The 16,794-nt window shown below is 37.7% G+C and overlaps 2 protein-coding genes across 10 annotated transcripts in view; both read left to right on the forward strand.

The window, feature by feature from the left end:
- Positions 1-940: 940 nt before the first annotated feature.
- LOC121877724 (torsin-1A-interacting protein 1-like) lies at positions 941-9,096 on the forward strand. 2 transcript variants are annotated; one of them, XM_042383579.1, is made up of 5 exons: positions 941-1,351; positions 3,657-3,806; positions 5,159-5,837; positions 6,589-6,785; positions 7,024-9,096. In XM_042383579.1, the coding sequence occupies exons 2-5, from the start codon at positions 3,666-3,668 to the stop codon at positions 7,234-7,236; spliced, it is 1,230 nt and encodes a 409-aa protein (XP_042239513.1). In that variant the 5' UTR covers positions 941-1,351; positions 3,657-3,665; the 3' UTR covers positions 7,237-9,096. The 2 variants fall into 2 exon arrangements, with proteins under 2 accessions (XP_042239513.1, XP_042239512.1); XM_042383578.1 differs by having other exon boundaries at positions 942-1,369.
- Positions 9,097-12,087: 2,991 nt separating this feature from the next.
- Positions 12,088-16,794, forward strand: part of LOC121877791 (unconventional myosin-VI-like) — a 69,678-nt gene continuing 64,971 nt past the window's right edge. For all 8 annotated transcript variants that reach the window (XM_042383656.1, XM_042383661.1, XM_042383664.1 and 5 more), the window contains exon 1: positions 12,088-12,227. The gene's annotated coding sequence lies outside the window, so the exon portion shown is untranslated. The remainder of the gene's footprint in view (positions 12,228-16,794) is intronic.

The following is a 16,794-nucleotide window of genomic DNA, read 5'->3' on the forward strand; positions in this document are numbered from 1 at the left end:
TGAAGGAAAAGTATCATGTTCATGACGATAGAACGTGAGGTTATAATTTGATTTGGGATAAGGTCAAGTGTGTCATATTATCCACTTGCAATAACAATGTAATATATTGATTGTTAAATGTCGTGACCAAGAATTGAAGATGTAATTTGTTACTTGTAAAAGTAAGACCTGGGGGTCCAGTGATATCTTGTGTATAATTACTGAATCTCATTTGTCAGAGGAATAATACCACAATTGTCTAATGAAGTAATAAGTATTTGGAGGTATTTAATGAGGTAATACGTTCTTGAAGTGTTTGATGACTTAATGAGTTAATTTCGGTTCTGTTTAGCCTGAGTGAATCTAAGATGCATCTTCTCCACTCACTGTGTTAATAAATATTGAATTAGTAATCTGAGTATCACCATTCTACTCCTAAACATTGGTTCCCAGAAAATAATACTTACTCACGTGCCTATACATCTACCACACTACCCAAAACCCTTCCATGAGTTGTTATATAATGAAAAGTCTGGGTGGTGGCAGTTACCCTGTCTAAGTATAAAAAGAGTTGTACTAAGAGTAACATGGTTCCCCAGACTAACCCATGTATAAGAATAGAAATAAAACTGTATACTTCCGAAAGGTAAGAACATTGAAACTGAGAATATAATAGATATGAACGAAATGAAAGTCTTGGAAGATATAAGAAAAGAAAGATAAGACATGTATGTTCATTGTGGAACTAATGACAGAAATTATTAAATATATAGATCATGAAAGATTAAGATAAAGAACATACGGAACTGAGAAGAGAATTACTTATATAAGAATAAATATATATGTAAAGAATGGAAAAAGAATAAGTATATAAAACAGGGTACTCATTGGAAGAATGCTACACAGAACAAATAAGTATATGAGTAAATAGAATACTAACAGTAAAGAGCAGCTGGATGGTAAATTATTGAAAAGAGAAAACTCGGCCCGTTACACTGTAGAGTACACGAATATTTTAGTAGTGCTGCCCTATTTTGGGAGTAAAATTATACTTATCTCCTGTATTTTACTGAGCTTAAATACAGTATAATTATATAACTACAGTTGTTATTGGTATTTATGGCCACAGCTACTTTACCATATTTTGCTGTACTCGGCCACAGAAAGGATCAAAGATATATATATATGACGGTCTGGACTAAGTACTCACCTAACCACATAGGAAATACTTGATCACACAGAGGCAGATAGACCTATGGAAACGGCAGAACCAGCCTAAGCCAACCTAAATGAGAGTTAAATCAAGGAACATTATTATTTGTCTCTGTGAGTGAAGTCATTGCTCAGCCAGGCTCTTACACGAACGCTTCTTGTGGGTGTTGGTGATGGGGTAAATATTCTGTTAATATTTATTCTCTAAAATTATCATACAGGTTTAAAGTTGTATAGAAATGGCTCTATTATTTGCGTGTATAGATTCCAGCACGAATATAGACAGTGTAGGTAGGTATACATAGATCGTGGAGGTATACAGTTTACTATGTGCCAAGACAGTGCAGGTATACATAGATCGTGGAGGTATACAGTTTACTATGTGCCAAGACAGTGTAGGTATACATAGATCGTGGAGGTATACAGTTTATTATGTGCCAAGACAGTGCAGGTATACATAGATCGTGGAGGTATACAGTTTACTATGTGCCAAGACAGTGCAGGTATACATAGATCGTGGAGGTATACAGTTTATTATGTGCCAAGACAGTGCAGGTATACATAGATCGTGGAGGTATACAGTTTACTATGTGCCAAGACACTGCAGGTATACAGAGGTAAACCAGTAAGTCATTTTATGGAATGATTTCTGGTTAGGTTAGGTTAGGCTAGGCTAGGCTAGGCTAGGCTAGGCTAGGCTAGGCTAAGCTAAACTAAACTAGGATATGTGAGGTTATGTGGGTTAGGGTCATCTCGTACCCAAGACAACTCATACTAAAAAAAGTTAACCTGTACCCACACCAACTTGTACCTAAGATAATTTGTACCCAACTCACGAGATAACTCGTACCCAAGATTACTTGCACCCAATTCAAGAGATAATCCATACTTATTAGTATATATACCATGCAAAGGTGGCTGCTGTCACAGTGTTATTAAAGCTTATTACCAACTATTCAGGGCCAGATTAAGGGAGGGGCCCCGGGCCCCGGAATGAAATAAAAATTTTAGCTTTATCTATGATTCCAAAAAATATTATGTAAATCTTGTAGGAAAGTGCAGTGAAATAGTGTAATGTAATAGAGTCTAGACATGCATAAAAACAGATTTATTTTCCAGCTCCAGCTTTTTGTAAACAAATAAGTTAGCATTAAAACCAAACTGGTGATTGTGATGCTCGTGTGAATTATACAAATCTGAGATTGATGGATTTTCAATGTTGACCTTAGATCATAATTGATTTTTTATTAGTGATTGTCAATTAAAAATTAGATTTTGATTTATTGTAATGCATGTTTGACAAATGGTAGCAAGAGCTTTACCGGAATTGGTGAATATTCACAAGACATATAAATTGTTTTGGGATTTGGCAATTTTCACTATGTGCTTTCATAGTTTTGTATTACCCTTGCTATATGGTTCCCCTGTGGGGTTATCTGCTGCACCTTCACATCTAAAGTTGTTAAATATTGTTTTTTGAATAGCAAAGTTCTTTGTGGTGGTGAATTGTTGTGCGATCTCTTTCATTGGCATGCTGCTGTCAGAAATTTGTCCCTGTGTAATAAAGAGTGAATATGGTGTGTGAATGTTTGTACACTTAGACTGTTGACGATCTTGCCACCAAGTGATCTTTTGTTGTGACCTGAGCTGTGTTGAGTTTAGTCCTGCCTTTGTTGTGGTGAATTATTTTATTATTTTTGTCGCCACGAGTTCCCAACCCAAACAGGGTGGTGCAGCGCTCAAAAGGAAGCACACAGCTATAGTATAGATGTAAAGTTAGAAGTGATTAGGTAAAAGGAGAGTGGGAGTGGCCAATCCACCCGGTCCTGTTTCTTTTTCATCCTCCGACTAATTCTCCATCCCCCAACACCCACCTCCATCATGCCAAATATTTTATTAGGTTAAAAAAAATATTTTTAAAACATTATAATAAGTATTTTGTCTCAATGATCCACTGGAGTGAGTGTGCACCAGCAACAGTTGCTGCAGACCACCGGGTCGCTACCTGTCCTCGACACACCGACCCCAATGAACTTTAAGGATGTTAGATAACTTATAAAGTTAAATATTTTCTTAAAATATTGTTTTACCAAATGTTTAACAAATGTTCTAAGGTAAATAATTGTTAAAAGACATCATAACTTTTGTTAGTGTTGTGTGTAATGTCTTGGTCCCAATATGATCTACTGTATTTCTGTTATTTATTATGGGATTAATTCATCGCTTTAAGTGGATTCATTATTTGAGACGTTTTTCCGGTGCTAATTAACTGTTTATAACGAGGACCCTCTGTAGTGTACAGGGATAAAGCTCTCAGAATATAATAGGAGGCTGTAACTGTTTATTTATGTCATTAATTTTTTGGTCTTATCTCTTGTCTAAAAGAAAAATCTGTCAAACTTTCATGTGATTTTTATAAAATAATCGAACTTCAGTTATCTGTACTATATTCTTGTGTTTTACAGACATCAACAATGCCTAATCCGAAAGTGGAAACCAGAGCAACTGCTCGACCAGGTCTCCGTGACAGTAGTACTTCTCCGCCTTCTTTGGGTGAAAAATCTCCTCGCACGCGAAGTCGAGGAAATGCTGGGCGATCTCCGGCACGTTATAAAGTAAGCTGGAATTATTTGACAAAACTATTAAAGTGGATCACATGATAATTTGTCTTAAATAGGATGGTGAACAGAAAATGTCCTCTTAAGTAGAGTTCTGTACAGTGTTATAAGTTTATAACCATGGCCTCCCTGAGTGACTTGTGTTACACAGCCAACTTGGTCTACAGGTTTAAAATCTAGGTTAAACCTTTGAAATAATGTGTAAGAACTAAAGAAATTACTGTATCAGCTACACCATCAAGCTATAATGACAGCTCTTGATAGTGGTCTTAGAAGTACAGCACAGCACAGTACAGTACACACATGCAGGTGTTTCCATTTAAAGTAGAAGACGAAGGGGTCATGTGTACTCAGTAACATATCAGTCTGTCTAATTCCATTTCATCTACTTCCCATTAAGTTAGTTTAGCTCAGGTCATCATTAACTGACAGTAGACATTCTGGGAATATGTGATATTTTCAGAGTAGACAAAATGGGTACAAATGTGTATACTCAAGCCCAGTGTTTAGTTTAAAGGTGGGACAACAACACCTCACTCCTGAGTGTTGATGTGTTGGCCAGTAGACACCAGTTCCAGGTGGGAGGAGGAAGTGACTGCTATAGTATCTCTCTCTCTCTTAGGTCTCATGAAATTTGTAGTGATGGCTGGGCTATGTAGGTCTGTGCTCTATCAGGGTAAGGTGGATCTCACTCTATACTTATAGCCGAGAGTTTGTTTTGCCACGACCCAATTGAATCTCGTTGACAAATCAGTATGAGGGATTAACCTTGAACCATACTATATCAAGGAAGAAAGATCAGTTTCACAGTAAGCAAGTCAGCCTTTCTTGCTGGTGTTATAAAGATTTTTTCTCCCACTGGATAGGGATATCTTGCATGTTCATGAACTACCAGTTGTATGTGTCTGAAATAGGAGTCAGGATTACTGTACTGTACTGTAGTGTTTACTCAAGACAAGACCCAACACTGAGGACAAGGTCCACTTCCTGTGAGCTGTGAAGCATCCTGGTGCAGAAGGAATCCTGAAGTCTAAAGTCTTCTCATTGACTCAGACTGTAATACTGTAGTTAATTAATTCACTGGCACCAGTAGATGTTTTACTGACTGAAAAGTGGACGGGACTGACCCACTTTGCTTACATGATGTTTGACTCATTAGCATTCTGATGGAAATGACAGCTCTTTCCAAGGGTCATGGTTATAGCTGGAAGGTATAACTAATTGTTCAGTTAGTTCCTAGCTGGTAGCATAACATGTGTGTCTAGCCTTAAATATAAAGAAGATTTCAGTACCTGGATGTCTTGTGGTTTAATTATTGATCTGATGGTAAACTAATGTGTTACTTACAGACAAAAGATGATATGAGTAGTGATGAAGACACTCAGGGGACAGACTATGGCGATGAAGTAGACCGCATCACGTCCGACAGGTCTCCACGGCTATATCCAGAATTACCACTTCCTCTGCCAGATGACTTTGACTTGTCACCAAAGAGGGTTCCCTTCTCAAAGTCAGATACTGGCTCACTAAATGATTCCTACGGCAGTACTCACTCCCGGTGTTCTTCGAGAAGTGGCCCCAGTTCACCAAGAAAAGACAACCCCCTTACCCCCATGAAGGGATCACCTGGTAAAAAAATATATCCAGATTTGATTCATAAAGACACTAAACAGTCCAGGAGAGGAGCTTCACCTGTCACGTTGATCTTCTTCTTTACTCTGGTCTTAGTGTCCATTTTAGTTCTTTACTATCATGTAGAAGAAACTGATAAACTTCAGAAGTCCAAAGTGCACAAGAAATCAGTTGAAGAAGTGTATAAAGATTTGAAAAATGAACTCCAAACAATAAATGCCCAAATTACTCAACCAAGACACTTTTGGGTCCAGTTGATTGGTCAGATAGACTCTATAATGGTTCAGAATCCAAGGCAGCCGGCCATCATACTCGTGGTGGCACCGAAGGATGCTCGAGGAACTGCGACCTGCCTCATACACAAGATTGCAGAAGCTGTTAATTATGCATTTGGGGGTAAGTTGTGATGTGCTTCTTTTAATGTTGTATTAGTTAGCAGTAGAGGTTAAAGTGAGCAGGTCGAGGACTCCATGTAAGGGGTAGCATAATGTTCCTCTTAGTTATTACGACACACCCACATTTTCTTCTCCCTTGTGAGTTATGTTAACTCCAGAAGCCTGTATGTAGTATTGTATTGTGCTTATTACATATGTTGTTGATACATAGGACTTTAGGTACAAACTCACATCTGTACCAACTAATATTCACAGGAATTGTTTAGTTTTCTTCCTTCTGGACATGGTAAGAGGGTAATATCCTCCTCAGAGAAGTAAAATTGGTGTTGAAAACTAAGCAAAGATGAACGAATGAGATTCTCAATGCAGTTTAGAGCATTTACGCACAGTGGTAGCAGGTTTGCTTCTCACTACTGTGTATGGGACTTAATCCAGGCTCAGATGTGAAAAGGTTGCTATCCAGTACAGCACTATAACACCACTGAACATCACTGGTTTTCTCTAGGTACAATGCTACAGTTTCTTCCTGTATTAACAATTGATCAGTGAAAGACAAATTCATGAGGAATAATGACGGGTTAAAGAAGGAAATAAAAAAAAAATCAAATCCACAGTAGTGCTCCATTAGTAGTGTGTTGTGTACCATCTATGGTAGATGTCAGTGTGTACAGTACAGTACAGGGTGTGTAAATGTAACCTCAACCATAAAAATATTGAACTACTACAATATATTTCAATATTCATGTCTGCAGATTCCAGATTTGTAATGTATGACGTCAAGAGTGATATGCACGTTCACCCCAGAACACTGAAACAGGAGTTAGATAATGTTCTTCAGGGGTTGTCAGAGACCCATGCAGCTGTGATACACAGTATTGAGGCCATCCCTGGGGAAGCTGCCATGATATTTCACGCTTATTGTGACAATGAGAACGCACCATTTAAGCAGGTACATTACAGTACAGTATTTGACCTTTATGTGACTTTGTCTCACTTAACCAATGTAAAGTGAGTTTATTCATTAACCCAGTGTGTATTGTCCTCAGTGTGTGTGTATAGTCTGTATACAATAATGGGTATTTCAACAGTAAATTTTCATTCTGATCTGGAGATAGTTGATAGTGGTTAAGTATATGTTGGCAGTATCAGCCATATCATCATTTGTCAATAACTATTTTTTTTTCCAGGCTATCATCTTCCCTATAATAGAGGTGGATTATTATTATGAAAACTTGGCCCACAAGAGACTGGACAACACTGTAGATGACCTTTTGGCGGAGATCTGGGGAGTCTCCTTGCTGCCCAAAGACGTGTCTGCCATAGTGTCGCGCATCGCTAATGCTCCCGTGCTCATTAAACCTGAGACGCCGGGAAGAGTTAAAGAGCTGTGTCCCATTTAATCCGGGTACTAGTAATAGAATATTATTTTTGACTGGTAATGAACAGACAATACGATTCAGATGTGCTGTACTTGTTTTACTAACGTTTATTACAGTATTTATCATAAGAACGGTCCTTTGCATGTGGAAGCTCTCCCAAAAGCCATATGTTGTTTGTATATAATTTTGAACTAGTACTGTACTGTAGTTCACACTTGTAAGAGGCTTCTGGGTTGTTGAATGTTTGCAGGTTGAAAAGAACAGGAGTTTTGTTTCTGTTAATACAATGAATCATGAAAAAAGTGCCTTTGACTAAGTGATTCTATATGTCAGATTACTAAATTTATATTATTTTTATAGCAGTGTTGCCAGCTGGCCTCCTCTCTTGTTGAAGGATGCCTCTGCTGTAGTTAGCTCTTTGTCTGGGTTAGTCATCGGTGTCAGGTGATGTGTCATTATTAGTCCAGATTTTACAACCACTCTTACATAATATAACATCACAAGCATATTTAACATAGATGTTGTATTTGATTTAGGTTTGAAATCCATCCTAACTTGGAATATACTACATTACAGTATTTCAGGTTAACTCGGGTCTGTTGAAACTGGGATTGATGTATAATAAGAATCGTTTAGGGATGAGACCACGTGGGTGATGGTGAATATACAGTACTGTACTTGTCTTTCAAAGGGGGTTGTGAATATACTAAATATTCAATGTTTTTAGGTGCTATTTACTTTGGAAACATCTGCAGCAAGTATATGTATGGTAAACAAGGCAGATTATCCATCCCCTCTACGTAATGTTTTAGTGTTTGGGTATTTCAGTGATCCACTCTGTTGTTATGCTAGTCGTTTGTGTGTTATATTTTGTCGGTACCAATTTAAAGAGAATGTAGTATGTACTTATTTTAATATTAGTATTGCTCTTCAGTGAACCAAATCTTGTTTATTATATACAAGATGTGATATAATCATCAGAATGTTCGATGTTGGTGATAATAAATGCATTATGTGTCACACTAGTACAGTAAGGTGGCTTTTGTTTTTAATTCTGTGTGAGTTTTCCATTTGTTTAACATGGAGACTCCACCACATACAGTACATCATCCACAACATCACACATAATACAGTAAACCCCAGATAAATTGTGTACCGTATGTTGTGATCAAATTTACATAATACTTATCTATCCAGTACATTATCAACCTAGCTCTCTCTCTCTCTCTCTCTCTCTCTCTCTCTCTCTCTCTGTGGTTATTGTTTTTTTACCAGTACACCACAACATTGTTCTCTTCATTATTTTTTAGTCACAAAGAAAATATTTAGGAAATATAATTTTTATCTCATGAAACTGTGGGGGTCAGAGTGCAGTATCAGGTAGATTTTACTTGAATGTGCCTCTTTTATCCTTGGGGGGGGTCCATGTTCCGTCGATTATTATTGCATCCATGCCTTGCAGCTCCTAGTGATCGTCGTCACCTCAGGCTGGTGGTCGGAAGTGAGAGTTTTAGCACGAATAATGTCCCACTCCCCTTTCTAGTGTCTTGTCTGTACCTGCCTTAAATTAATTCTTGGGTACTACTGCACTGACCAAACCATTTATTATATTATGTTTAGAAGGAAATTTCATAAACATTTTGTGGATTGTTAGTGTGTTGATGTAGTCCTGTAGTGAGCAAGAGTCAGTAAATAATGTGGTGCTCTTTAAAGTACCTGTATACAGTAATGTCTCTTTATTTGCTATTTATTATATATACTGTACTCTACTGTACCCTATGAGACAAAGTTAACTGTGGTGATGGTTGATGTTTTAATATGCTCATTGTACAGTGCTGGCTGTAAACCTGAACAACAAGACGATAAAAGAAAATCAATCAATCTGTAGTCTCTTTGATGTTCCTTATACAGGCATCCCCCACGTTACGGAACCCCGGGCTGCGGAATTTCGCTCCTACGGAATTTGTCAATTATGACCAATAATTTCGCGATACGGCCAGTAAATCCGCCCTTACGGAAATTGGGGTAAATTTTAACAATTTGAAAAAAAAAATCACTAAATGAAATTAAAATTTTTTGTTAAATATTATAATTTGTTTGGTGTGGATTTCTTGGTGTTTGCTACCATCAAGAGTCAGTCCATTGTTTATATCCAGTGTGCGCGCATTTCTCGCCCCAGCAGTTTGATTTAACTTTTACAAACATACAGTAAGTACAGTACAGTGCATTACCCTTATTCAAGATGACTGGAAAGAGGCCATCAAGTGGAAGTGACCGCAGTAGTGCAAAAAAGAAGCCGCCAAGGCATTACATTGGATATTAAACTTGATGTTTTAAGACGGTATATCATAAATTATTTAATGTACTGTATTGTATGTGTTTATAACTGTTTATTTTCATTCATAAAAGTGCTTGAATTACTTTTTGGGGCCAAAAAAATTCCTAAGGAACACATCTCCAGTTTTATAATGGAAGTCAATGAGAAAATAGGTTTTGCGATACGGTCAATTTTCCAGGGACACAGCCCTTCCGTAAAGCGGGGGATGCCTGTACTGTATATAGTATTATCCACCTCCCATTTGACTGACCTGTTTCCCCCCCCCCCAGAGAGTTCATTTCTGCATCTGATTGGTCAGTTTTACCTTATTGAATGTGTATAAATGAGTACATATGGATGGTGATTTACACACTACCGGGTAACTTATGTTGTGTAGGTACATGTATACTGGCAGCTTGTGGCAGTGTAAAGAATAACTACATTACTGTATCACTAGAGTACTGTACAGTGGAACATCTATTTAATGGACGATATTGAGAGGAAAGTCCATTATATCAAGGGTCCGTTAGATGTGAAACCTCCATTTAACGGACTATATAGAGCAGGGCCAGATACAGGAATATCAAAAGGGAGGGTCCAAGAATTTGTGGGTGGGGGAACATGGTGAGCCCTCACAGCTGGAGGGTTTTGGGGAGGCGCTGTAAGCCCCCAGAAATTTTTTTAAATCTGACCAATATCATGGGCATTTTGAGGCCATATGTACTTGATATTAGGAGACATTCTGAGGTCAAAAGTAATTACTTCTTTCTTAAACAAAAATGTCAGTTCAATATTGCATTAAAGAAAAAGTATTGAAATTTTCTGATGAAAAGGGGGGTCTGGACCCCCAAGACACCCCCTGCCCCCCGATCCACCCTTGTAGAGATGAAGTTCCATTATATCGAGAGGCCATCGGATGTGACACTTCCATCCAGCAGATTATATAGAGAGAAGTCTGTTATATGGAGGTTTGACTGTAGTGTATAAATAAGATGGAAGACAATTGACCTAAGGTGGATAATGTGTAGTGTAGAGGTGTATCAGGCACCAACAGTACAGAGATAGGGACTGTACAGTGGTGCAGTCAACTACTAAAGTGTTCACCTCTCTCCCTGAACCACTAACTCATGCTGATATATATATATATATATATATATATATATATATATATATATATATATATATATATATATATATATATATATATATATATATATATATATATATATATATATATATATATATTACAGTACCTTCAACCACAGGGACTGTACCAAGCATTAATGTTGGTTGAAAATGTTCAAAGGAGGGCCACCAGACTGGTGCCTGCCCTTCGGCACCTCAGCTACCCTGAGAGATTGGAGCGCCTGAACTTGCCTAGCTTATACTACAGACGGGCAGGGGGACCTAGTTGAGGTGTATAAGCATCTCAGGGGCACTACTCAGTTGAGTGTCCTTACTTGGAGCTGGCGGACGCTCGCCCACAAGGGGTCACAGCTCAAGATTGAAGAAGCAAGTCCAGAAAACTGTGAGGGCAAACTTTTTCGGAGTGAGAGTTGTGAACTCTTGGAACAATCTGCCAGAGAGTGTTGTGACGGCACCGAGTGTGAGCTGTTTCAAGACCAGACTTGACCAACACTGGAGCAGGTTCAGGTACATTCAGGAGCCAGTGCAGCCCAGTACTTACCAACAGTGTGTGACAGAGACGTGACCGATCACCCGGGCAGCTAACAGGCTGATCAGTGGTGAAGAGGATAAAAGTAAAAGACAGGAGCTGCCATGGCCAGGCCAACCAGCCTATTGCAGACTCCTTATTTGCTGATGTTCTTATGTAACGCCCCTGAACAAATTCAACTTGTGCAACTGAAACAGATTCAGTGGTAACACTCAGCTGATGGCAACATAACGTGATTATAATGACAGTGTTGACAAATTAAGGAATTCAGTGATGTTCTTTATGAAGAGATGGGTTGTAATGTTAAGGTGCTCCAGTTAATAGTAAAAAGCACCTGTATTATTTATATTAATGCTTATTTTATATAATGTCATGATTTGTGCATTATGGAAATATTTGTTGAACTGTTAAAAAAAAAGTGTCTGAATCATTAACTTGTATGTGGCGGGTCATCTCCGGCCGCCATTTTAGGTGATAGTCTTTAAGAGAAAAGTCTGAACTATCTTAGGGACGATATATTAATTACCTGCTATAAACTATTTTTTTCAAATAAAATATAATATATAATTGCTTCATTGAGTATATCAATTGAAAAATCATTTCCATTTAGAGGTTAAAGAACTAACGCCGTTGACAGCCGCAGGAAACACCTGTTTAAAGTAAACTAAATATGACTATTGTTAAGAAATTATCACGAACAAAAATTTAACCAAAAATATATTATTTTATTTATATTTCAAGAGAATAAAACAATATCTTGCATAAAAACTTTTAAGCATAAAAATTCAATAATATTTCAGGTTAAGACTGGCCAGGAGAGGTTAGGTTATATTAAGTCTCATCAAAAATAAATACACCGCTGATGACGTTCGTGGTACCATGTTAACACTGGTCATCCCTCAAAGTAAACAAACGTGACTATTGTGGGCGGCTCTTTAAACCTTCTGGGCGTGGCGGCGGCGGCGGCTGTTACCTCATAAAGAAAGGTGACGACTTGTGGTGGCCTGCCGAGTGAGTCAGGTGAGACTAATGTGGTAAATAATCAACTGATGGGAGATAATTAACGGTGACTAAACATTTCCTTTAAAGGGGGTGGGGGGGGAGGGAGTTCAGCCTTGGCTTACTGTGTTTGGTGTTGGTGATGTGTTGGTGATGTGCTGTGGGGATGTGTGAGGTGATGTGAGGTGTTATGAGGTATATATAACCATTGTGTGTATATGTGCATAGTCTGTATATATGGTGAACTAATGTGAAACTTGTATAATAATTCACTTGGATATCCTCCTCTTAGCTACCAGTTATGTAATTTAATTCTTTTCAGACATAATGTTCTTTCTGCAGTATATTTTTTTAGTATGGGACTTGATTGTGTTTTATACTTAAGTTGTTAGGTTAGGTAAGTGTGTTGCTATTAGGTAAATATTGTACAAAATATGAGTTAGATAATGGTTTAAATCTCTACAAAGAATGTTTATTTGTAATTGTTGCTATATTGCTGTTGAAGTGGAATTGTGTATAGATATATATTTAGTTATTCAATAAAATCAACATTCAAGGTCAGGTGGGACAGCATGAATGATAGATTATAGAATGTTGTGGTACAGTGATATAATCTGGTGTTGTGGGACAGTGATATAATCTGGTGTTGTGGTACAGTGATATAATCTGGTGTTGTGGGACAGTGATATAATCTGGTGTTGTGGTACAGTGATATAATCTGGTGTTGTGGTACAGTGATATAATCTGGTGTTGTGGTACAGTGATATAATCTGGTGTTGTGGTACAGTGATATAATCTGGTGTTGTGGGACAGTGATATAATCTGGTGTTGTGGTACAGTGATATAATCTGGTATTGTGGTACAGTGATATAATCTGGTGTTGTGGTACAGTGATATAATCTGGTGTTGTGGTACAGTGATATAATCTGGTGTTGTGGTACAGTGATATAATCTGGTGTTGTGTTCCTGAATGTTGTATTGTTATTAAACTCTAGAAGTAACAGATATTGAAACGTTCTTAAATTTTTTTTTTTATAAAATGAACCAAACAAAGATCACTACCCTACCTCACTAACTAACCATACCATAACTAACCAACCATACCATAACTAACCAACCATACCATAACTCACTAACCAACCATACCATAACTCACCAACCAACCATATCATAACTAACCAACCATACCATAACTAACTAACCATACCATAACTAACTAACCATACCATAACTAACCAACCATACCATAACTCACTAACCAACCATACCATACCTACCTAACTAACTGTGTTGTATCCACCCAAGTGGACTTAAGTTGTCATTGAGAAAGAATTATGTAATTTAATTCATATTTTGCTCTGAGGTACAGTGTAATGTTTTGCCATTTGGTAAGAAGACTTCATGAATATAATTTGTTTACTTTTGTTGAGTGATTGGTAAAATATTTCTTGGTGAACTCTCATCTTGTCAAGTTGTGCTGGTATGTTTGCCAGAAAGTGATGCAGCTTAATAGGGTACAGTACAGTACAGTATTTTCAAAACACACATTTATAAAGCAAACCTTGATATTATAACATCCTCAATGTACTGTATTTAAATTACAGTAAAAACAAAATAAAAATGAGGAGATAGCAATAAATACATGAGTGTGGGTGGCAGCCTTGAGTCGGGTGATCAGTGCTTGGCAGCAGCTGTGTTGTGTGTGAGAGGAGCACTCCAGAACAGTAGTGCTGTACTGTATACTGTACTGTACTGTGTACTGTACTATACTATACTGTACTATACTGTACTGTACTGTATACTGTACTGTACTATACTGTATACTGTACTACATGTATACTGTACTATACTATACTGTTCTGTACTGTATATACATTATATGAAAGGTACAGAAAAAACTAAACACACCATACAGTTTTTATTATCATTTATGTTCTGTTCACCTGCAGTTGAACAGAGAGTCCAAAGGGTTAAGGCTGGAGGAATTGTTGTGATCTCACGTGCCGGTGAACTGACCAGCCTGGGGTGTGGAGTATTCACCCACACTGTTCTTTGGTGAAGGGAAACAAGATACAATATTACTGAAGTGACTGAGAGTTGACAATCTGTATAACAGCTTATAGTTTATTGTTAATAATTTGTACAAAAGAAGTAGTCTTATTATTATGGCTACAATACAGTACTTAATTTTTATGTCTTTTTTTGTATTTGATTAATAGCTTCTCAATAGACACATAATTTTGGCGTCACTGGAGGATATTTTAATTTTGGTGTCTTTCATGCTACATTTAGTAACTACATATAAACTGCACCTTACTAATCTACTGTACCAGCGTACTGAAGTACTGTGTGGTGGAGTTTCCTTAATACCTGTATGTACTGTACAGTGCTATAGTGAAACAGTTGACATTAAGTGAGAGGGAACATTTAACAAATTTGTCCATGAGTGATACTGCTGCAGTGTGTTGGGTGTTCAGTTTTCATATGAAGACAGGCCTGCAGTGTACAGTGTAGTACTGATTTACATTATAAGCATTATCTATTATTCAGTGTAGTCATCATTCTCATCATTTTGTACATAAAAGTACATTTCAGAATCAACCTTAAGTGAAACCTTTTGATGTGTGTACAGTACAGTAGGTGGTATGGTTGGCCCAGAAGAGCAGCATACATGACCTTGACAGCTGTTACTGTACCTTATTCAGTACTGTATCTGGTCAGGTGTCCACTTAACACTGATGGAGATGTTCCCAGACAGTTGAGTCAGATGGTGACCTGGTACAGTACAGTAATGTGACCTGGTGCAGTACAGTAAAGTAATGTGACCTGGTACAGTACAGTAATGTGACCTGGTGCAGTACAGTAAAGTAATGTGACCTGGTACAGTACAGTAATATGACCTGTACTGTGCATCATCAGTAATCAGCCCAGTCTGTGTTACTCCAACAAGGTGACCAAACATTACCTGCCCAAATAACCACTTCAGTATGTTGTTGCTCATTATAGATATGAAGCCGTTTATTTCACCTTGTGTGTGATCTGGGTAGTAGTGGTGGTGACTACTTTATTGTCACATCAAGATGGTTGGCTGTTAGTATGACACTTTAACTCTTGGTGTTTTGTGAATATATTCAGATTAATGGTAGACGATTGAAGCCAGTGTAGTGTTGTGATAACCTGATACTGCTGTCTTGTCTCCTTGCACAGTACTTCGTGGGAAGACTTAATGCTGTACTTATTTCACAGCTTTAAGTGACTCAGACAAGACCACTTAACATGTTGAATGTCATTATTAATTATTCTATCTTATCAGTAGATAAGTTCCCAAGAAAGTGTAAATTATCCAGCGTATCTAATTCCCCTTATCTCAGCACTGTGAGATAAAGATGTACTGTGCTGTACTGTTGGTTAATATTGGAAACTCTTGTATGAGATATAATGTTTGGGTGATGTAAGTATTATGGTGGACAGTCAGGTTATGTATCTCTGACTGTTGTCGCCTACCGCATATCATCAGGTTTTTGGTCATATTTTAGGTGTGTTATTGACTCCATAATGTTACTCTATGCAGTACAGTATTAGGCTAGCTTGGAAGGTTCATACAGTATTAGTTAATTCACCTTTAACCTTTTAAATCTTTTTTGTTACTTGACTTTGTGGATCTTCACTTGAGCCAGTAAGGGGTCACCTGGGCCTCAAGTCATCCTTATTCTGGCCGTGTCTGAACTCTTAACCCATTGTGTACACGGCTCTATCTGTGCTGAATAAAATATTAAAAGTGGCGTCCCTGTAGTGAAGGGGTTAGTTAGAGAGAGACCTGTAGCTAGCTCGGATAGTTCAGGTCAGAGAGTGTACAGAAGTGTGTTTTTGGTGGGAGTAATCTATAAATACCCATTATTCTGGTCTAACATTGTTGTATATGGTAGGTGGGTCCACAGTCTCAGTCAGCTACAGCTATTGAAGTTCTTTAGACTCTCCCACTGGACCACCAACCCAGAGATTCAGACTCATGAAGCAGTAGACTTAATCTTGGGGTTTGTGGTTCAGGAGGAGAGGTGAACACTTTAATAGCTAACTGTACAGTATAAGAAAATACCTTCATAGGGTAACATTAATAAATAGTTCATTAAGTCTTACAGTGTAGATTAGTGTGTGCTCTTGGTGTGCAACTCCTTAATATAAGACAACTATGACAAGTGTTGCATTAGAGATGAACAAGGATGTACAGTCCTTGATGTTGCATACTGTATTAGTTTTGTTACTCTGCTGTTGGTGAGAAATATTTTTTTAGCGAACTTATATAATTTTTTTGAAAAGTTCTAAGGTAGTTTTTTCTCTATTATAACCTTAGATGCTAGATACAGTACCAGTGACATGCCCCACAGTACAGTATAACCTCTTATGTCTGGCATGGTTGAGACTTGTGAATTTTATAGTTTTCTCAGCGAGGTCACTCTTCCCCCCTCCCTCCTTCCCCCTTGAAACCATAATGAATCTCTGTGTAAAAATTCTTATTATGGTTTATTCTAGTGATAATTTCCTGACAAAGATCACACAAACACACACACACACACACACACACACACAC

This window comes from Homarus americanus, unplaced genomic scaffold (genome assembly GCF_018991925.1).
Source record: "Homarus americanus isolate GMGI-L3 unplaced genomic scaffold, GMGI_Hamer_2.0 scaffold24523, whole genome shotgun sequence".
NCBI lineage: Eukaryota > Metazoa > Arthropoda > Malacostraca > Decapoda > Nephropidae > Homarus > Homarus americanus.

What these genes read in the sequence shown, in the direction of transcription:
- LOC121877724 (XM_042383579.1), top strand. Translation starts at nt 3,666, where the DNA reads ATGCCTAATCCGAAAGTGGAAACCAGAGCAACTGCTCGACCAGGTCTC. An exon ending in GATCTCCGGCACGTTATAAA is followed by an intron (nt 3,807 to 5,158) that starts GTAAGCTGGAAT and finishes TGTTACTTACAG; the next exon opens with ACAAAAGATGATATGAGTAG. An exon ending in AGAACGCACCATTTAAGCAG is followed by an intron (nt 6,786 to 7,023) that starts GTACATTACAGT and finishes TTTTTTTTCCAG; the next exon opens with GCTATCATCTTCCCTATAAT.